This window comes from Triticum aestivum, chromosome 2A (genome assembly GCF_018294505.1).
Source record: "Triticum aestivum cultivar Chinese Spring chromosome 2A, IWGSC CS RefSeq v2.1, whole genome shotgun sequence".
Lineage (NCBI taxonomy): Eukaryota > Viridiplantae > Streptophyta > Magnoliopsida > Poales > Poaceae > Triticum > Triticum aestivum.
The window spans coordinates 749778263-749800345 of NC_057797.1; the positions used below are offsets into that span (position 1 = coordinate 749778263).

The 22083-nt window shown below is 45.1% G+C and overlaps 1 protein-coding gene and 1 pseudogene across 1 annotated transcript; one reads left to right on the top strand and one right to left on the bottom strand.

Annotated features, from left to right (window-relative positions):
• The first annotated feature begins 6631 nt into the window (after positions 1 to 6631).
• LOC123191983 (omega-3 fatty acid desaturase, chloroplastic-like) lies at positions 6632 to 9055 on the top strand (annotated as a pseudogene).
• A 2779-nt stretch (positions 9056 to 11834) lies between these two features.
• Positions 11835 to 13322, bottom strand: LOC123186413 (uncharacterized). The gene is made up of 2 exons (XM_044598180.1): positions 12692 to 13322; positions 11835 to 12573 (listed from the first exon to the last, which is right to left on the bottom strand). The coding sequence occupies exons 1-2, from the start codon at positions 13253 to 13255 to the stop codon at positions 12079 to 12081; spliced, it is 1059 nt and encodes a 352-aa protein (XP_044454115.1). The 5' UTR covers positions 13256 to 13322; the 3' UTR covers positions 11835 to 12078.
• Between the last annotated feature and the right edge of the window lie 8761 nt (positions 13323 to 22083).

The following is a 22083-nucleotide window of genomic DNA, read 5'->3' on the forward strand; positions in this document are numbered from 1 at the left end:
ATATTCTGTATTGTACGGCTATCCTCTAATGCACTACTCAGCCTCCAGTCTCTTAATATACAAATGACTTGATCTAATTATTATGAAAGACCTATGGAGTGTGTTGCTTTCTATATAAATAACTTGCTATAATTTTGATTTATCATACTGTGTAGGTTTTTTTTTTTGAAAGGAGGCAAAAGATTTGCCTCATATATTAATTAAGAGAGAAGAAAGAGTTTGAGGGATTACAACACCGCCTTACAAAGGGACTACTCTCCCGGCATGATTGAACTCAACTTCTTAGCACCGGCGGCGACCCAAAGTGCCGCCTCCTCTTTGATGAGGGCTAGAATTACAAATGGCGGGGCACTTTTGTGGCGAAACACCCTCGCATTACGTTCGTTCCAGATGGCCCAACAGGTGAGCAATGTGAGGGAGGCCACCGCCTTCCTGTTGGGTACGGAGTAGTCGGAGAGCGCGATCCACCACTCCTTGGCGGATTGGAAGTACTGTGTAGGTTTTGATCTATTCCTTTTTGCCAAACTTGATGCTTCGAGCTTTCAGCTACTACTATACTGTTTTGGATCTTGCGGTTGGGCCGGGCAACGCGCGCCAGGGCGCGCTTCGTATCTAGTACCACATGAATCGCTGCCTACACACCAGCCGGAGGCAGCGCTAGAAGAAAGATGATGAATTGACTCCAGCCCGCCGTGCACCACGACCCGACCCGCATCGGCGAGCGCCGCGACAAAAGCCAGCCAACAACACATGCAGGGACGTGGGATATGATAGACCGCTGGTCCGGCCTGGGTACGTACTACACAGAGGCTGGGTGATTTTGTGAGAGGCATCAAATCAAATCAGATAAAGAGAGGGCCGGAAACACAAGTGTATATGTGCATTTAAAGTGTACTAGTACTACTAGTACTAGTACTAGTAAATTAATTTCATTTGTTCAGATGAAAAATATTGTAAGTAATTCTTAGAGGCAAGAACACTAGAGATCCACAAACTTGTGTTCAATGTGATGGTTTAGTTCACAAAGTTACAAAAGGTGATCAACTCATCCACAAACTTGAAATGCATGGGATAATTTAGTCCATAACCAATCAGAAGCTTACAAACGGTGCCACGCGGGCAGCTTCGTGGCCCAGCCGTTTGACCCGGAGTTTTTGCAAAAAAACACCTCCACGTTTATGAAAATTACGCCCATGATACATGCCTGGGCTGCCATTTGATTATTTAATGATATGGCCCTCGGAAAGTAGCTGTGCAGTGTGCACCCTCGTCACCCCGTGCGGCGGCTCGCGTGGGCGTTGGATCACTTTTGGATGGACACGATGCAAGAGAGCAATCTATCTCACTGTCAGTCCGAGAGCTTGGTATGATGCACCCTACTACCTCTGTCCTGATTTATTAGTTTTCTTTGTAATTTGTGTTAAATTTTGACCAAAAGATTTAACTGACAAAATGTTAATGCATGTCAACAAAAATTATATCGTTGATTTATATTTGAGCATGGTTTTCAATGATATAATTTTTTGTGACATGCATGAACATTTTGTTAATTAAATTTATGGTTAAAATTTGGCACATATTACAATAGAGACCAATAAACCAGAACGGAGATAGTACTATAAAAATGCGCTACAGTTTGCTACAGCCTACACCTAAGCGGCTTATTTTAGCAACTAAGTGTATTTATTTTGGCAACTAAGTACTACTCCCTCTGTCCTAAAATATAAGAACATTTTTGGCACTACACTAGTGTCAAAAACGTTCTTATATTTTAGGACGGAGGGAGTAGTATATAATTTGGTGACTAAGCATGTTTCATTTTGGCAATTTATGATATACACGCTTGTGCATATTCTAGAAAAAAAAATTAACTTTGGCAACTAAGTACCACATAATCTGGTGATTAGGCATGTTTAATTTTGACAATTAAGTACGTACTTGTTAATCTATAATCTAGCAGTTAAAGCTTGTTTTTGTGGGGATTAGTAATTAAGCATGGTAAAATCTGACAACCAAGCACTGGTAATCAGTCAACTAGTATTTTATAATTTGACAACTAATCAGTTTTAAACTTGATATATCATGTGTATAAATCTTGACGCCATATATTTTCTATCAAAAAGTTAACAGCAGAAGAGCATTTACAGCCGGGCACCCCAAATCCGACTTATACGCCCGGGCAAGCCGTCCGATCACTGACTGGTCACAAAATTTCGACCCAGACGGGTGTCTTAAATAGGCATCAAATGCCTGGGCTGACTGGTACCCGTCATATCCAGCCGAAATATTGGGGCGGATATGGGCGTACCCGGGCGCGCCCGCCACGTCGGACCCGGTCCATGCTGGCCCACCCGACCCCATATATATTCCTCCCCATCCGCTCGCCGGACCAAACCATAGCCACTTCAGTCCACTCCCCTCCGCCATCCAAGCTCACATCTAGCGATCTTCGGCCGCCTCCGGCATGGAGGGCAGCGGATCCGAGTCCTTCACCTCCAGATCCGTCAACCCGAAGCTCATTCCATATGCCCCCGAGGAGGAGATGACCGTCCGGCTTGCGCTTCGTCGCTATCGGGAGGAGGCCCGTGCGAGACAGTGGTCGGACTCCTTCCGTCGGGAATCCATTGCGTTCGACCAAATGGCGCTAGGTATGTCGTGGCTGCCTCAACGGAGGCGGTGCAGACCGTCTGGCGTCCAAACGCGGTGGTGAACGCGCAACCCCTCCATTGGCGCCGAAACCATCGACGCACCATGGGCGTCGTCGAACAAAAACATGGTGCGGCGGTGGACGTCGGCGAGGCAGAGTCGCATTCTCAAGTGACCCGTATGGTGCAGCGGTCCGGACGACGTAAACGCGTCGTGGTGGATGTCGTCGGCTCGTCCCAGAACGGATGCATCATCAATCTGATGTCCACAGGCACCGTTCGGGTTTCGGGCTCCGACGAGGAAGAGTAGGGCATGGGAGACGGCGGCGCCTTGAGTCCCGTTAGCCGGCTCGTGTCCCATGCCCTACTCTACCTTGTCGGCGACCGGACCAACAATCTGGGAGCGCAGCCGGCCGCCAGGCATTGTCACGGTGGAACCGAGCAAGCTTTGCTTAGATTAGGTTTCACATTGCATGTAATAATTTTGGATTTGAGATTTTTAATTTGAGGTGTCCTTGTAGAATCAAATATTTAAGATGTAATTGGTCACTGTCCACGGACGCGCCAAGTCGCGTTCACGGACATTTGATGGATCGGATTTGGGGCGTCCGACTGTAGAGGCTCTAAGCCATATTGTGATTTGTGAATAGTGGCGGCCTACTCCTGACTAACTTGCAGTGGTTTTCCCCGCAAAAAAAGAAAAAACTTGCAGTGCTTTTAGCTATTTTTCCCCCAAAAAAATTACTTGTAACTATTTTTTTCTGAATAAGGATGCATATCGTGATCTGTGAATAGTGGTTGCATACTCCTGACTAACTAGAAGTGCTTGTAGGCTTTTGGACCATGCCTTGCATGCATGCCGCGCTGCTTGTCCGTGTGTTTCTTTTTCGGCAGGAAATCTGGATGCACCAGCTACTCTGCGTATCATTAAATAACCGGGGCAGCCCAGGCATGTACTGCGGGCGTGATTTCCATAACTTGGAGGATTGTTTCGCAAAAACGCCAGACAGACAGGTTGTGCCACGAAGCTGCCAATGAGGCGCCATTTGTCCGCTTCTGGTTGGTTGTGGACTAAATCATCCCATACATTTCAAGTTTGTGGATGAGTTGATCATCTTTTGCAACTTTGTGGACTAAACCATTACATTCAATGGAAGTTTGTAGGTCTCTGCTCTTGCCTCTAATTCTTCTCTTCATGCCAAAAGAAACTTCTCTCTTGAACTGATTAACAAAGAGCTAGCTGATTGTTTTGAGAGGCCAATAACAGAGCAATCAAGTCCAAGTAACGGCAGCTATTTTTCGTTTCGAAGTAGTAGCTGCAGGCTTTCTTGCGGGGTCATGTACGTAGTAGCCTAGTAGGTACGGCATGTGGCAATTAATGAGGTGGTGGTGGTAGAATCTCCATGCGCGCACCTGTTGTGATTTGGTATGTGCAAAGCAAAGGCTATCCGAGGAGTAGTCATGCAGCTAGGGCCATCCCCTCCCATATGCGGTTTGCATGCTTATCAGGTTGATAAACATGATAAAGAGGTCGAGGCCAACTTGCTACGATAGTTGGTATTAAATCAAAACAAATATATAATATTCTTTCCTTACAACTTCAAGTGAGTGCTACTATCTTTTGCATATTCGGTTTCCCTTATTACTCGAGGTTATAGTAATGTACTCCCTCTGTCCCAAAATTCTTGTCTTAGATTTGTCTAAATACAGATGTATCAAGTCACGTTTTAGTATTAGATACATCTGTATCTAGACAAATCTAAGACAAGAATTTTGGGATGGAGAGAGTAATTGATGAGTTATGCATGCGTGCGCAGCTTTTACTATATTCTCCTAGAGATTAAGCTTGAGCAGGGACTAGTAACCGTCTTTGACTCGAGACGAAAAGATCCCCGGGAATATGCGGACATGACTGAAATGCTCGAGAAGTAAGTTAAATCGATCATTATCGCACCATGATATTAAACTTTGTTCATTTCCTGATATCAAGTAATTGTTTTCTTTGTCTGGCAGGGTTTGGAAAAAATTCACCTCAAAAACTCCGGGACTGTCGAAGAAGCTGCAATTTAAACATTCGAAAATAAGTACTACTACCTAGTTCCGCGCATCTTCTAGTGATTCAAGCGCTAGTTTTATCAATACCATTTAGTATGCTTGCTTATCAGTTTGATTGACCTCTATTTCTTGTAAAGTGGTTATGGCAGGAAGCCGGGACTAATTACTGTGGATACTACGTTTGCGAGTGCATCCGCCACATGACCTGTGAGCGGGGCTACTCTGACAAACAATATGAAGTGTGTAAGCAATAGTATTCACAATTTTATTTTATTACCATCATTTGTGTTGATTTCATTCATTCATATATATATGTATTGATCCCCTTCTTCAAATTTAGGTGTTTCGGATGCGGGATGAACTCCTACCACCAGATCGCATTCAATTCAAGAAGGAATTGGTGGCATTCTTTTTTGACCACGTGATCGCTAAAGACGGAGAATACCATGTGGAACCTAAGTTCGTATATAATTAGGGGATTATATTGTAAGAGATATGAAAACTTGTTGTTTGACCAATCTCTCGGAGAAGGAGAGGTCGATATCACTTCTCTCTGTATGCATATGTACGTTCATAACGATTTTCTGTTTCCTTCATTTGCTTAGTAGCTAGCGTGTCGAGTCCTCTCTATACGTATAGTACGTAGCGTCGACCAAGCAAAGGAGATAGGAAAGGACACATACTTCTCTCTATTAATTAGCTAGCTAACACAATATATGAAACACCTAAACTAACCCCCCAAAACCCCCTATAACCCCCTTTTCAAAACAAAAACAAAAACCCCAGCCCCTGAAATGCTGACACGTGGACGCTTATTTGGTCCCGGTTGGTGCTACCAACCGGGACCAAAGGCCTCCTGTCTGTGCTCGCCGCAGTGGCCATGTGGAGGCCCATCTGTCCCGGTTCATATAAGAACCGGGACTAAAGATACAGGGCATTAGTAACGACCCTTTAGTCCCGGTTCCACAACCGGGACAAATGAGCCTTATGAACCGGGACAAATGACCATTTTTCTACTAGTGTACCTGGCCATGGGCCGGGCTAGGGCCGGGCCTTAAAAAGCCCGTGGCAGAAAATTAAGGCCCAAGCCCTCCCAGGTCCTACCATCGGGCCTACTTTTCAAGTCCAAGCCCAGCCCATCTGGTAAAAAGCCCTTAAAAGCCCTTAGGGCTGTGGGCTGGGCCTCTTCTTTAAAATGCCAATATGCCAAGCCCAAGCCCGTCCAGGCCCTGCTGGTGGGCTCAAAACTCAGGCCCAATCCTGGCCCATGGGCAAGCCCATCGGGCCTAGGCCCTGGATTTTAGGGCCGGGCCTGGGTGGGCCGACGGGGCCGGGCCGGAGATGGCTAGGACTATGGGCTGGAAGCCAGGCGAACGCTGCGTTAAGATTCGTACTGCCAGATGTCATGCGCGCGAGGTGGTCTCCCGTTTGGCCTCGTGCGACCCGATCGTACCAGCTTTTTTTCCAGCGGGGAGGCGGACCCCGGGGAGGCTCAACCGCGAACGTCGCTCCTCCCGACGCCACGGGCGGCGACGACTCCGTTCCGGCCAGCAGCCCCCTCGACTCCTCCCTCCTCTCCCCGTCGCCGGTAGCCTCCGGCGGGCAAAGCCCGCTCGGAGCCGGGAGCGGCGGGACCCGTTCTCTCCGCCTCGTGGGGGCCGCCACGGGGATCTCGCAGCTGAAGATGCCCGGCGCGGTAGGGTTTGCAGCCTTGCCTACGGTGGTGCTGCCGGCGGCGTCGGTGTCTACGGTAGGTGGATATGCGGCGGTGGCGGCAGCCGATGCGGGGGCTCGATGCTCCAGATCGGGCCGGTGTTGTCACTGGCAGTGGAGGCTTCATTGTGGTTGGCTGTGTGTGTGCCCATTCTGGTCACATCTGGCCGGCTGGGCTCGGCTGCGGTGGCTTTGGCGAGCGGTGTGCGACTCCGGGGATGGACGACGGCGGTGCGGCAGAGCTCGCGTTTGGTGGTTGGTTCGGGGCGGCCATTGCATCAGGGGAGGTGGTGAGGGCATCGGTGGTCATCAGAGAGGAGACGTCGGCTTCAGGTTGCCCTGCCGTCGCTCTGTGTCGTTGTCGCCCTCGCCGCCGCCTGCCTGGCCAGTCTACTGCGTCGCACAGGACACCATGTTCTGGCCGCTCTTCGTCCTAAGACACAACTGGTGCGTCTCCGGCTTGTGAGCTCGCCATCTCTCTCTCCGTGGATGGTTGCTGCCGCAGCGGCCTTGTGAGCTTCCAACAACGCCAAACTGAACATCGTCAACAGACACATCCTCCACTCCTCCGGATTAGCCACTGGACGCACCACCAGAACCATGGCCACATTGAGAAGGACGAGTCTTGGTATCCGGTACGTGGGCTACATAGATTCCAAATTTGTGGCTGCTCACTTTGCTCATGTTCTTGAGGAATTTGATTAACCTGGTGTCATCTTGTTTTGAATCAATTGTTGCTGCAAATTTCAGCTTCCCCAGAAGCTGTATAGGAGCCTGGACAGTGCCACCCGGAAGCTTCGATTTGCGCTACCGTTCCCAATGCTCGTGTACCCATTCTACTTGGTGATGCCAAATAAGCCAACATGATCTTTGATTGTGCTTACTTCTGCAGATTAATTTTTGTTCATGAGGTCACATATGCTTGGTAATGTGATTGCTGACGGTACTGTTTCTGTTCAACCTGTCCAGTGGTCGAGCAGTCCAGGGAAGTCAGGATCGCAGTTACACCCGTGCAGCGATTTGTTCCAGCTGAATGAGAAGACGGATGTGATGGCTTGCCATGGCTGACCTCCTCGCTGGGCTCACCGTCGTGATAAGGCCTTTTTAGATACTCAAGCTATACGCCGTCCCCTACTGGGCATGTGTGTGTAGTATCTGCTCTTGTTGCATTTGTAGCCTTACTTCCTGCCCAAAGTTCTGATATGAATTTTCCTGCAGATTTTTGCTATGTGGCTGGACTTTTGTCACCTACCTGCACCACCGCGGCCACAATGACAAGCTTTCGTGGTATCGCGGAAAGTAAAATTAATAGAGCTACTATCTCTGGAATTGCAAGTTAGATTGCTTAATCTGCATAACATTGTGTCAAAACTAATGTGTTCATTATTATTTCTTCCGCTTAGTGTCTATTGTTCAGCAGTATAGTTCGGCCCAATATCTAAAAGCCATAATAATGTATAGAGCATACGTGTGTTGATTAGGATACGGTGTGACGTTTGTATAATTGTTTATTGAAGATAACTCTTTAAGTTGTCGGAGTTGACCACGGCCCATATCAAATAAAACTTAGGATTGAACAGTTTGAGTAAACATTGTACCATATTTTAGCATTAGTTTGCTTCTTTACTAGCTGAAAGTGTTTTTTTTCTTGGCAAGCATAAAAAGGTGAAGTTACCGTATTTTAGCATTCAAATCAGACTTAATTTCCTGATGCCACTACACTGTAAGAAATCATGCATGGTACTGGTAATGTAGATCAATAAGGCTTGTGTCCACAAGTAGAGGCATGTGCACAATGTGAACAAGAACCAAAACTTGTTACATAAATAATTATAGGTGCAGTTTGCTTTAAACTCAAGAAGCTAGCAAACTAAAACAGGGAAAATTAATTCTAAAAATAGCACTAGCTCTGTACTGATTCCAGTTCATAGTTTAGCTCACGGGAGTAATATATAGAGTGTTGTAGGATTTGCGACTAAATAGATGGTTTCAGTTTCACTTGCCAACCACATCCCCTTGTGACCTTGGTGAAATTGATTGGTAATATTTTGTTGGCTAAAGAATAGTATAACATCATGTCCGGATCTAAGTGTTGTTAATTAGTGTTTGAGAAATAGATACTATGATTTCTTGTGTCGATGTGTCATATTACCTTTTTTTTCTCTGGATATAATTTTAACAGGAGATTCAATCTTTACATGCGTCTCTTCATTTTGCAAGGTTCTGGCCGATCTGTCATCTTTTACCTGATGTTACGATTTCATTTTTTGGCGACACTTCTGGTTCAGCTCAAGACAAAGTTTGGGTTGAAAAAGCTTTTGTTTTGGTGCGTTGCTGCATTGTCTTCAAAGCCTCTTGTCATTAAAACAATATAGCAATCACACTGACCTTTTGCCATCCAGTATGTAGGGACAGTTGTCCAAGATAGTTTTTACCTATAGTGAATCACAAGTTTGGCTGCCAAGGTTTAGATTCATAAAGATTTATGTTGTTATAGTTGGATTATCTTCCCCAATTCCTCAAGATGGCTGGAACTGTTACTTGGTAGTTCTAGAAAATAGAAATGTTACTTTTTAAAAGTTGATGTGTTTATGAATTCGTGAGCCACAAAAGAATCATAAGAAAAATAATTTAGTTCAGAATAAAAGTTCATACAATTCTCAGAGTGGCAAAACTCGGTGTGAGTGTGCATGTTAGAACACAATAACTTCGAATAAATGTTCAATGTATGGATCTGTCAACATTTAGACATCTTGTTGTGTTTAGCAAGATTACATAATTGATGATTAGGTGTGCTTCAACTGTAGTCTCTTCTTTCATTCTAAAATCTAATTTGTCTAATGTCTGATTCCCCCTTGCTTTTGTATGTTTATGGTGACATGCTTACCAAATAAATACTTAAATTGGACTTGCTTCCTGCTACTATATATGCATATAACCTGGAGAGATTAATGCTACAACAATCACCTCAATGCTTATGTTAGCTGTACATAAAAAATGTAAACCCGTTTATACAAAACAAAGGTAGGTCGCGGGGTGTTATATTTGCATAGCTTTGCTCTTGCTATGTCAGTCATGCTAGAAAGCTTCTGTTGGATCATCGTAGTTGGTTTTTAAAACTATGGTTGTATCACTTGCTTTTGCTATGTCAGCCATGCTAGAAAGCGTTGTGTGGTGTAGGTAGTTTCTCACAGTTTTAGTGTTGTCAGATTTGTTGACACTATGTGATGCCAAAGTACCCAAATCGTCATCACTCATCACATCACATAGTGTCAATTCGCATCGTAATTTATCTCATAGTGTCAACAAATATAAGAGCGTTTAGATCACTAAAGTAGTGATTTAAACGCTCTTATATTTATTTACAGAGGGAGTACTTATTAGATAGCTTCAGTTTCAGTTTATCATACACGTGTATGATCACTTATAATCGTGGGCTGTTACATGTATATCATCACACTGATTGCACAAATACCTGTACATTCTGTTCTGAATCTATGATATAGCTAACACATGTCGTGTAAGATTTACTCCCTCCGTTCCTAAATATTTGTCTTTCTAGAGATTTCAAATGGATTACCATATACGGATGTATATAGACATATTTTAGAGTGTAGATTCACTCATTTTGCTCCGTATGAAATCACTTGTTGAACTCTGTAGAAAGACAAATATTTAGAAACGGAGGGAGTATTAGATATCGCATATTCATGTTTCAGTTGATTGTGAATCGGAAGCTGGGTTGTGGTTTGGCAAACAAAAGGCATTAGTTTATGAATAGTCTAGCTACTAAAGTGTTACAGAATAGGTTGATTAGCCAGACTCGAGTCATTTTCCAAAACAATATCGGTTTGCCTCGCAGGAACTTCGAGGAAAATAAAAGCTTCTGGTGTATGAAAGCTCCTCCAAGTCTCATCATGGTCCATGATACTTAACCATCCTCAAAATGTTAACACAACCTTACTTGACCGGGGGAGAGCAAGATGGGAGATGAACAAGGTCCACACTGGCATCATGCGACAATCTTTCAAGAGAATGGAATTTGGAGGTTGTTGGCTTTCATGTCACACATGTTATTGTTAATCACTGTTGTATATTGCTGAGAAGGGGATAAACAACTACAGATTTAATTTGCATTTGAAATGCCTTTTGTTTTCTGCAACATTGATTGTACCAAAACTTAGTTAGTTTCCATACAGATGGTTTGATGGTGTGTAATGGACAACACAACGAGAACAACATACTTTCATAAAGCATTAGCGTTATCCTTAATATAACTCTTTGTTGGGCCTGTAATAGGCCTGGTAGTTTGTAAGACTTGGTGATTTCTGATAGTGGAAATCGGAGAGGAAACTCTCTTTTTCAAAAAAAAAAAAAACTCTTCGTTGGGCTGTAAAGAAAAAAAGATCCCTTAGCACGAAGAGAACAAACGGCGCCGCAAGGCGTGCTTTACCCTTCTAGTTATATTCATATCAGACTGGTGCAATGAGATCCTTTTGTTAATTTAATACTATCTCTTTTCAAAATTCTCTCTTCACTGTCAAAACGAGAAATGCCTAAGTCTATGTGTGATCAATTTGAATATTTCTATCATTATATTAGTTTTTTGTCGTATGTTTTTGGAACATATTGGACATGTAGTTTCCAAACACCGAAAGCTATCATATACTCTGTTTTTGACTGAATATTTTTCATGCCACAATCGAGTATGCATCACATCGAAATGAGGACTCGGGTTTTCTGCCTCATGATGCACCGACAGTCCACTTGAACCAGCAAAATTACAGCAGGCCAAGAAGTTCAGAGATAGGCCATGTCTCTGTAACGAAATTTGTCAACCACACCATGGATACAGATGTAACAGAACTAGTCTAGCGAAAGAAGATCCTTGTGTATGCAGAGCTTATAAATGAGATATGTTGCAGCAAATGTACTATATATATATATATATATATATATATATATATATATATATATATATATATATATATATATATATATATATGATTTTTTCCCTAATAAAGCCATCAATTTGTTGTATTTATCGAAGGTGTGTACTGTATTTAGCACCAGTACACCGCACAACCTGCAAACTCAACCTCTTACATCTGTGGATCACAACATAACGTCGACCGAGGCTTGGTAGAAAACAGTTAGGACTAAGTTAGCTGTGCTAAGGACATTTTGAGTTGGCATGATACCAAACATGTTATAGGCAGACTCAATCTCTAACATCTTCACATACATATCAACTATAGCATTTTCATCTTGACAGCAGAAAGCAACCCACCCAAGACCCAACCTGTTGGATCATACCCTGAAGTATACTAGTAATAACTAAAATTGCACGTCACCCAACCTGTTGGATCATACATGAAGGGATACCTCAAAAAGAAAAAGTCTGAACTAACATCTTGCAAATCACTAAGTAGTTCATGTTCCCAGTACATGATTGAAGAGACACAAAAGGACGGACGAGTAGCCAGTTCCCAGTACATGATCGGATTCAAAATGAAATGAAAGGGGTAGCTAATTAATAATAGTTCCAGTACACGAACGGATAAAAATGCGGATCAGCAAGGACTAATAGACGACCGGATACAAAAAGAAGAGCATGAAACATTGGAGTGAATGGAGCTCGCGGGGCATGCAGAGGCACCTCGATCTAGTCGTCGAACCGCATCTTCACGGGCTGATCGAACCACCTAGCCGACTTGCCAGAGTCAGAGTCGATCCACTCCTTGACGGACGCCTCTACCTCGAGGGCGAGCTCCTTGAACTCATCCGCCAGATGCTTGAAGTAGGCCACCTTGTCCGCCTCTGTCCGGGACGCGGTGACGAGGGCGGGCTTGGGGTAGCCCCTTCGATTGAGGGCATTGAGACCGTAAAAGGCTTCGCGCAGCGGATGCTCCCGGACGTAACCCTCCTCACACTCGGACAAGACGATCCGGCAATGTTCGACCAGGCCAACGCTCAGGGTCGTGGTGACCCCCAATGCTCGAGGGCGGCTCGCGAACTGATCCACCAGCACTGGTTGAAGTAGGTCAACCACCTGGATGCACCTCTCGGCGGCTTCCGCCGCAACCTCCAGGATGTCGGCGTGCCCAAAAAGGGCGTAGCTATTGATGGTGCCAATCTTGTCAACACGATTGATGAAATCCTGCCAACAGACAAGAAGGCCGCATGATACAGGTTATTACATAAGCAAACAAGCAAGAAGCGCAAAATATAATACGGAGAGAGCAGCAGCAGGGCAATTAATCACGTAGACGTAGTACCTGAGCGTAGAAGGCCTTGACATCTTCCGCCGGCGCGCCCTCCGGGAGGGGTCCCCAGCCGCTCCAGCGGTTGACGCCCTCCTCCGGCCACGCGAACGCCACGACGCCGTTCCCTCGGGTGGTCTTGGTTGCGTTGGCCGGCGGGAGGTCCCACCCGCCCGCCGGCACCGCGAGCGCCAGGACGCCGCGCGAGGTCTTGGTGGCGTTGGCCGGGAGGAGGCCCCAGCCGCCCGAAGCGCCCTCCGGCACCGCGAGCGCGACGATGCCGTTCCCGCGCGTGGCCTTGGTGGCGTTGGCCGGGAGGAGGCCCCAGACCTTGGTGTCCTCCGGCGCCTCGAAGGAGAGGAAGCCGCCCGTGGCGCCCTCCGGCACCGCGAGCACCACGTGAGCGCTCCCGCGTGAGGTCGCCGGGACCGGGAGGAGGCCGCAGACCTTGGTGTCCTCCGGCGCGGCCAAGGAGAGGAGGCCCCAGACCTTGGTGGAGAGGAGGCGGCCGCCGGCGCTGCAGCGGGAGGTGGGGTGGCCGACGGGCAGGAGCACGGAGGAGGAAAGGAGACTCGCCATGGGGATGGGTGCTCGCCTACCTCACGGAAGTTGGTGGGAGGAGGGAGGGGTTGAGGATACGAATGAGCGGGGTTGGGGATACGTCGGCTGATATAGAGGGACGTACGCAGCAGCAGGGTGGCGGTGAGTGTGTCAGAGATTCTTTCTTGTCTCGGAAGAAACTCGAGCTTGGTTTCAAATTCAAATTTCATGCAGCATTTCACACACCGTCTCCCCTCCCCTCCCCTCCCGCGCACGATCCAGGAAGCTTCCGGGCCCACTGTCAGCGGGACGCACATGTCTCTCTCCCCTCCCAAAACGCCAAACCCAAAATTCAAAAGAGGTTGCATAAATAAAGCGGGCGGTCAAAAGAAGGATGCCCATGCATGCAATGACATGCAAGCGATGAGGTTTCTGCTGCTTTCGCTTTTGCTTTTTTTTTTTTGAGAAGAAGCTTTCGCTTTTGCTTCGAGGAGACGGCTGGGCTGGGCTGGGCTGTGCGCGCGTCAGAGAAACTCTTTTTCTCGTGTGCTGGAGAAATTTCGCTTCAGTTTCAAATTTTGAATACTGCCTCCCTCGCACAACCAAAGTGGCGTACCGTCGTCTCGCCCGTCCATGATCCAGCACTCTCGACAAGGTTCCAGGTAAGGTAACCCAGGGCCCGCCTGTCGGCAGCACATCTCTCTCTCCCTCTCTTTTTCCCTCCCTCCAAAAACCAAAGAGGCAATAATAAAAATGGACCAGACTGCATAAAAGCACAGGTCAAAAAGATCAGGGGGATCGGTGTGGGCTCTACTCGCTGACAGGGGACCCTACTTAGGAGACGCTTGGACTCTTTTGCATCTCCCCTGACGCGTGGGTCCACGAACAAACTTGGTGCTTCTTTTTGCTGTGCTTCTGCTGATGGACATTCCTTTTTTTTACCAATCCATTTAGTACTCTCTTTCCTTTCAGCGGGTCAAGAGGGTTTACCATACCGACTACCCTTCTGCCTCTGGGTTAGCGGGCGGGGTGTTATTCTATTTTCTTTCTTGACCACTTATTACTGCCGACATTAGGATTCCTGGTTTCCGTTTTTATTACACTACTAATGGCGACAAAACATATATATATATATATACTAGCAAAAGGGCCCGTGCGTTGCAACGGAAGAAAAAAATTCATAATTTCAAATGGTCATGATCACATTTCGTTGCATCACCGAGATACAATATCTCTCTCAATTTCTCGAAATCATGAACATTTTGAAATTATGAACAATTTGTTAAACTCATGCACATATTTGAAATCGCAAACAACATACTATTACAAATTTCTGAACATTTTCTACAATCAAGAACATTTTTTCAATTTATGAATATTTTTTGCTATTTACAAACATTTTTTAAAAATTGTGAACATTTTTAAGCAATTTTCCTGAACTGGCAAACATTCTATAATCGATGAAAATATTTAGAAATTGGGTGGAATAGTTATTGAATTTGACGAACTTTTTTTGATTTACCGAACATTTTTGGAAATGCCCGTGCCTTGCAACGGAAAAAAACTATCAAGTTATACATGTGTGGTAGATATAAAAAAGTATGAATCAAATTCACAAAGTATATACAAATCATGTCATGATGCGATAAGACACTTTTAAAATGTAATTTCAAAAAAGAACAATATGATGCTCATCAAGACTTGATTTTTTAAGGCGTCACAACAAATTATTTTGTGGCTGAGCAAACTGCATTGACGGACCCTGCCTGAGCTATACTGATAAATAAAGTGTCTCGTCTGGACTTAGCGTAGCGGTGTTTACCATAACCACTATTGTGATATGAAAATAAGCATAACTGTGTATGGAAGCAAAATAGACATTTAGTCATTTTAATATAGCTTACAAAAACAAACCCTTAGAAAGTTATGTCAATTTTGTTGGGTTCAGCGTTGTACAAAACACGGAAACCCTTTTTTACCCAACGCGAAGGACTAAATAAAATCATAAAACGAGCTATATAGATCTCCTAATAAAACCTTTATGGAACCTACAATTAGTTTTGTTCATTATTTACGGATGTGTTTTAATTTTTGTGAACATTTTCTAAAAGCTGATGGACATGATTTTTAAATTCCTGAATATGCTTTGAATATTGGCTCATTTAAAAAAATCATGAACATTTTTTATTTCATGAAATCATTAGAAATCGTGATTTGTTTATAATTTGTGAGCAATTTTTTAAGTCATGAACATTTTTTGATTTTTAGAATATTTTTTAAATTCACAAACAGTTTACCATTTTCCTACTTTTTTTCAGAACTCGCAATTGTTTGTTATTTTGGAAATCCGAAATTAATTTTGAGATAAAAAACCAAAACAGAAATAAAAAAGTAAAAAGAAATAAAAAATAGGGGGCGCCATCAATCCGAAATTTATTTTTAGGGAAAAAACAAAATAGAAATAAAAAAAAGATATAGAAAACAGGGGGCGCCACGACCCGCACATGGGCTGGCCCATTACTGCGCTTGGTAAAAAGAAAGAGAAAAAGCGTGAGAACCAGGGATCGAACCCTGGTCTCCTGGAGCATCGTTGCCTCAGCCATCGCGCTGCTCATGCATTGATGCTATTATATCGTATCCACCTTTAATAACAGAACCCTGGAGCGATATTAGAAATTAAAAACGAATCGTTTTTGCCACTTACGGGTGGCATTGGTGGGTAATTATTGCCAACTTCAAGGGCATTTTTAATGACGGACGGGCAGAAGCGATAGCCGCTTTATTAGTAGGGAAAGATATATATATATATATATACACGTTACTAAATACTATTCCCTCTATTTCAAATTACTCGTCGTGGTTTAGTTCAAATTTAAACTAAAACCACGACAAGTAATTTGAAACGGAGGGAGTAGCCGATTTCCACATTGGCCCACGTGAATCTTTTTTTCCATGCCACATTAACAACCGGTGAACCTTTGAATCACTTTGATTTAGTACAAAATTTACAATGTGACATGTTCTTCATCATCAAATATATACGATCCTCCCATTAGCCGTGTCGTCATACTCAACGCCATCGTATGATCCTAGTAGTCGCCAGTCTTTTTAAAAAAAAATTGGTGATGCGAGTGACTGTATTCGGCACTAGTATGTGCATAATCCCTTATAAACCTAACCTTTGCGACCGGTTTTCAACGCAAGCACTCGTATATACGTGCATGTACTCATTGTTATGAAGACACACACATTCTTATCCCTATGAACAGTGGCGGAGCTACAACAAATAGTGAGAGTGGGCTAGTCTATGCTTAACTTGTACATAGGTGTTGTTTTTGCTTACTAAGTAGTATATTACTCATGCAATTACTTTGGGTTGGGTGGGCCATGGCATAGTTTTGCCCCAACGTAGCTCCGCTAGTGCCTATGAGCAGTGGTGGACCCAGAAATTAAGGTTTGTCGGGGCAACGGATGACGATGGAGCTTCATTGCACTGCGCCGACGGTCACTAGGCACGGGACCCTGCTCCGTCACCGGAGAGCCGGGGCAGCCGCCCCAGCTCGCCCCAATGGTGTATCCGCCACTGCCTATGAGCACTTCCGGGAGACTGAGCCGGCATATCATCTTGAGATTTTACGAAATCATCGCAGACACCTCGTAGTCGACGGGACATCTTCTCCCGCTGAGTGCGCATCGCCAAAAATCATGAAAATATTCGGAAAAGTGCGAGCATCAGGACTTGAACTCTGATGGGCCGAGGATGAGGTTGCTTCGCAACCTTTGTGACCGTTGTGGCCCAAGGATCCACGATCTTCAGTCTCCACACGATTCTTGGGTGCTCCATGGGTTCCCCTTGCTCGACCCTCACGCATCGGTACACCTAGGGTGACGTGCCGGTCCTCGACGGTTTTTGCATCATGGTCAGCCACTAGGCTAGCGACATTGCCGACCGCGCTACTCGCACACATCGCATCACTAGTTGTTGGACATCATTCACTATGGAATGTTTGGTTCTTGCGAAAGCGCTCGCCTCGCCCATCCTAGCAAAGATGCCAACTGTTTGGTTCCTTGGCGAACTCACCACGTTGCCCACGGTTTCAAGATTTTCTGCGTTACAGCGAGCAAGCCGATTTGGCTAGCCTCCGTCGGCAAGGCTAGCCTTGCCTACCGAGGTAAACGGGCAAAGGATCCAAACACACCTAGGCATATGTACCCCACGGTCTACTTGCACGCATCACATCGTAGATGTTGAAACAGGTGCACGCATAGTAGGTGTCAAGTCAAGGTGCCACTATAAATGGACCTGGTGAGCAAAAATTCCACTCAAAATCAAAATATTCCTATGGCAACTTTCGCAAGACGCGGTCTTGACTAGACAAGTGATGAGGACAAAGAAATGGCTCGGGAACCCAGTTTGTTCTTTCTGCAGTTGAAAGCACACTTGCTCCCTTGGAGGTTTTGGCAATTCATGTACATATTGTTGGACTCACATTTTCATCTAAGTATATTTCAGGAAAAGTTCAACAGTGGCATAGATAAGGTGGAGATGTGAACCCCTCAAAAAGCTAGGGAAGCACATTGGCAAAAAGCTCAAGACTCTTTATTTTACTTTTAGTGATCCAATATCACATTGAGTCCATAGGAAAAGGCAATACTATTAAAAGGGGATGAGCTGTTGCTTAACGAATTACTTGCTTAGAGTGCTTGATGATATGCTCCAAAATCCTCAAACAACCTCTCCATCCATACAAGTCAAATCCAAATATCTAAACTCGGCCTCACCGATATTTCCAATTCAGTTCCACCGAGTTCCTTTGACTTAGCCAGAGCCAGAAACCCTAACATTTTCGGTCACACCGAGATGGTGATGCAAACTTTCTGTTACCTATTGATATTACTTCGATTTCACCGAGTATGTCAATCGGTCACACCGAGTTTGCCTTGCCAACTCTCTGTTGCTCAATTATTCTACTTCGGTCTAACTGAGTTAGAGTAATCGGTGCCACCGAGACTCTGTGTTGCCCTAGCCCTTGCACATCGGTCCCACCGAGATGTTCCAGTCGGTCCCACCGAGATTCCTAACGTTCACATATTTGAACCAGAAGGTCAGACTGAGTTCTTTGAATCGGTCCCACCAAGTTGGGAAAGTTATGTGTAACGGTTGGATTTTGTGTGGAGGCTATATATACCCCTCCACCCACTCTTTCACAAGAGGGAGAGCCATCAGATCGTGCCTACACTCATACTCACTTAGATCTGAGAGAGAACCACCTACTCAAGTGTTGAGATCAAGATAATCCATTCCTACCACATAAATCTTGTTCTCTAGCCTTCTCCAAGTTGCTTTCCTCTCAATCTCTTTTTCCACCATAGCCAAATCTGTGAGGAGTTGTTTGAGTGTTGGGGAGACTATCATTTGAAGCATTTGAGCAAGGAGTTCATCATCAACACACCGTTTGTTACCTTTTGGAGAGTGGTGTCTCCTAGATTGGTTAGGTGTCACTTGGGAGCCTCCGACGAGATGGGGAGTTGAACCAAGGAGTTTGTAAGGGCAATGAGATCGTCTACTTCGTGAAGATCTACCCAAGTGAGGCAAGTCCTTTGTGGGTGATGGCCATGGTGGGATAGACAAGGTTCCTTCTTTGTGGACCCTCCGTGGATGGAGCCCTTCGTGGACTCGCGCAACCGTTACCCTTCGTGGATTGAAGTCTCCATCGACGTGGACGTACGTGTAACACCCTCGATGCGACTATAGCTCCCACGTGTCGAGGCACGACTTAGAGACATAATCGCATTGAAGGCATATGTCGCAAGTTAGGCAATCTTCACAACATCCCATGTAATATGAATAATAAAGGGGAGAACATAGTTGTCTTACACTCGCCACGTCAATCAAGAACAGAAATAACATTACATCATCCAAAACACTCATGGCCCGACTACGGCGCCAAAATAAAAGAGAACCCAACATGCGACACGGTCCCGATCAAACCCCAACTAGGCACCACTACTGATCATCGGGAAAAGAGACATAGTAACACTGAGAGTCCTTGTCGAACTCCCACTTGAGCTCGTACTCGTCACCTGGAGCGGAATCACCTGGACCTGCATTTGGAGTTATAGTATCTGTGAGCCACAGGGACTCAGGAATCTCGCACCCTCGCGATCAAGACTATTTAAGCTTATAGGAAGGATAGGCAAATATATGTGGAGCTGCAGCAAGCGACTAGCATATATGGTGGCTAACTTATTCGCAAAAGGGAGCGAGAAGAGGAGGCAAAGCGCGAGCGAGAATCTAGAAGAACAACCTGCGCAAGCATAACTCCAACACCGTGTCCACTTCCCGGACTCCGCCGAGAAGGGGCCATCACGGTAACACACACAGTTGATTCATTTTAATTAAGTTTATGTTCAAGTTATCTACAGCCGGACATTAACAAATTCCCATCTACCCATAACCGCGGGCACGGCTTTCGAAAGTTCAATCCCTGCAGGGGAGTCCCAACTTAGCCCATGACAAGCTCTCACGGTCAACGAAGGAATAGACCTCCTCCCAAGATGTTCCGATCAGACTCGGTATCTCGGTAATTCAAGACACTTCGACAGGTTAAAACAAGACCAGCAACACCGCCCGAATGTGCCGACAAATCCCGATAGGAGCTGCACATATCTCTTTCTCAGGGCACACTCAGATGAGCGCTCCATACAACTAAAACCAAATCTCGAGTTTCCCCGAGGGGGCGCTGCACAGGACTCTAGTTTGGACCAACACTCAGAGGAGCACTGGCCCGGCGGGGGGGTTTAAATAAGATGACCCGCGGGCTCCGGAAACCCGAGGGAAAAAGAGGCTAGGTGGCAAATGGTAAGACCAAGGTTGGGCATTGCTGGAAAAGCTTTAATCAAGGCGAAATATCAAGGGGTTCCCATTATAACCCAACCGCGTAAGGAACGCAAAATCCGGGAACATAACACCGATATGACGGAAACTAGGGCGGCAAGAGTGGAACAAAACACTAGGCGAGAGGCCGATCCTTCCACCCTTTACCAAGTATATAGATGCATTAAGATAGCAAGATAATATAATGATATCCCAACAAGTAAATAAAAGATGTTCCAACAAGGAACGGCCTCCGATCTTCACCTGCAACTAGCAACGCTATAAGAGGGGCTGAGCAAAGCGGTAACATAGCCAATCAACGGTTTGCTAGGACAATGGTGGGTTAGAGGTTTGACATGGCAATTTGGGAGGCTTGCAAGCAAATGGTAGGCATCGTAGCAATGGCATAGCAAAAGAGCGAGCAAACTAGCATAGCAAAGATAGTAGTGATTTCGAGGGTATGATCATCTTGCCTGCAAAGCTGTCAGAGTTGACTGGATCCTCAAAAGCAAACTCAACGGGCTCCTCGTTAGCAAACTCGTCTCCCGGCTCTACCCAAACAAGACAAACAAGCAGCAAGGATACAATCAACCACGTGCAAACTCAATCAACACGATGCAAAGATGATATGCTATGCGGGATGCGATGCGGGATGTAAAATGCAAGATATGACAGGAAATGCATGAATCTGGCCTCAACTTGGAATTCCAAGGGAGCCACTAGAAAGATGAGATGAAATCGCTTGAAAACGATATAAAGAACGCCGGAATCGGAGTTACGGTTTGGAAATGGCAAGCGTTTTAAGAATGACACCGGTCTGCGATTTACAGCAAGTAGGCATCTAAATGCAATGAAATGAACATGCTACAACCACCAAACATGACAACAAAATACATGGCAGGGATGCACACAAGATGCTTAACAAAAGTCTAGCACTGAGCCACGACCAATTCATCCATTATGAGGTTCAAACAAGCATGGCAAAAACGCAAATGCAAAACAGATTTCAGACTTAGTGAAATTAACACTTGTCTGAAATATCAGATCACGAAGCCCTCTTCGGAGCAGCAAAACAACACGATATATGACCTGATTATGACAAAGAAGAACATGGCATGGAGCTACTCATCAAGCTTAACAAAAGTCCCTAAGTGACCTGGGGTCAAAAGGGATCACAAAATATATTAACGAGCACACGAACATAGCTCAAACACAATCAGTTTTCAGACTTAGTGAAAACTGAGACATGCTGAAATATAACTCACGAAGGCATGTAAATGAGCTCGATGCACTCACTACGGTGCAAGTCATGGCAAGGCAAGCATACATCCATGAAGAAGGCACAAAATGCTAGCTAGATATGGCAAGAACAATGGTATAGCATGCACGGATCAACCACAACAACGCCGGCAAAATCGCAAACGAGTTGACGATCTGCCCAGATTCACCACGAAGCAAAAGTAGAGCTCGATTGACTCAAGCTAGGGTGCTCTATAATTGCAAGTGAAGACATGGATGGATAGAGCACTACAAGATTAACAAAACTCCTTTACTGATCATCCTCAAAAGAGGCACGGATCACTAGGAAATAGCATGAACAAATGGCATCATGAACGAAATAATCCCAGACTTAGTGAAAACTACTAAGTCTCTGAAAACAGATTTACCGGGTGCCTCACTTTGCAAGCTTGCACAAGTCACCACACACATTCTAAAAATGCATGGGTTGCACCTCTGGAAAGAAGACAAAATCTTTAACAAAACATATGAAGGACTCACAGGCATAGCATGCACACAATAATCATGGCAAAAATGACAAAAGTCTAAGATGAACTAGCAGATCTGACAATTAACTCACGAAGCCTCCTTCTAACAGCATTTCGGGCATCAATATGAACTCAAATGAAAATGATGCAATGGAATGAAATGATGTACTCATCGAGATGAACAATTTGATATACTATATGTCCAAAACGGAGCTACGGATGCG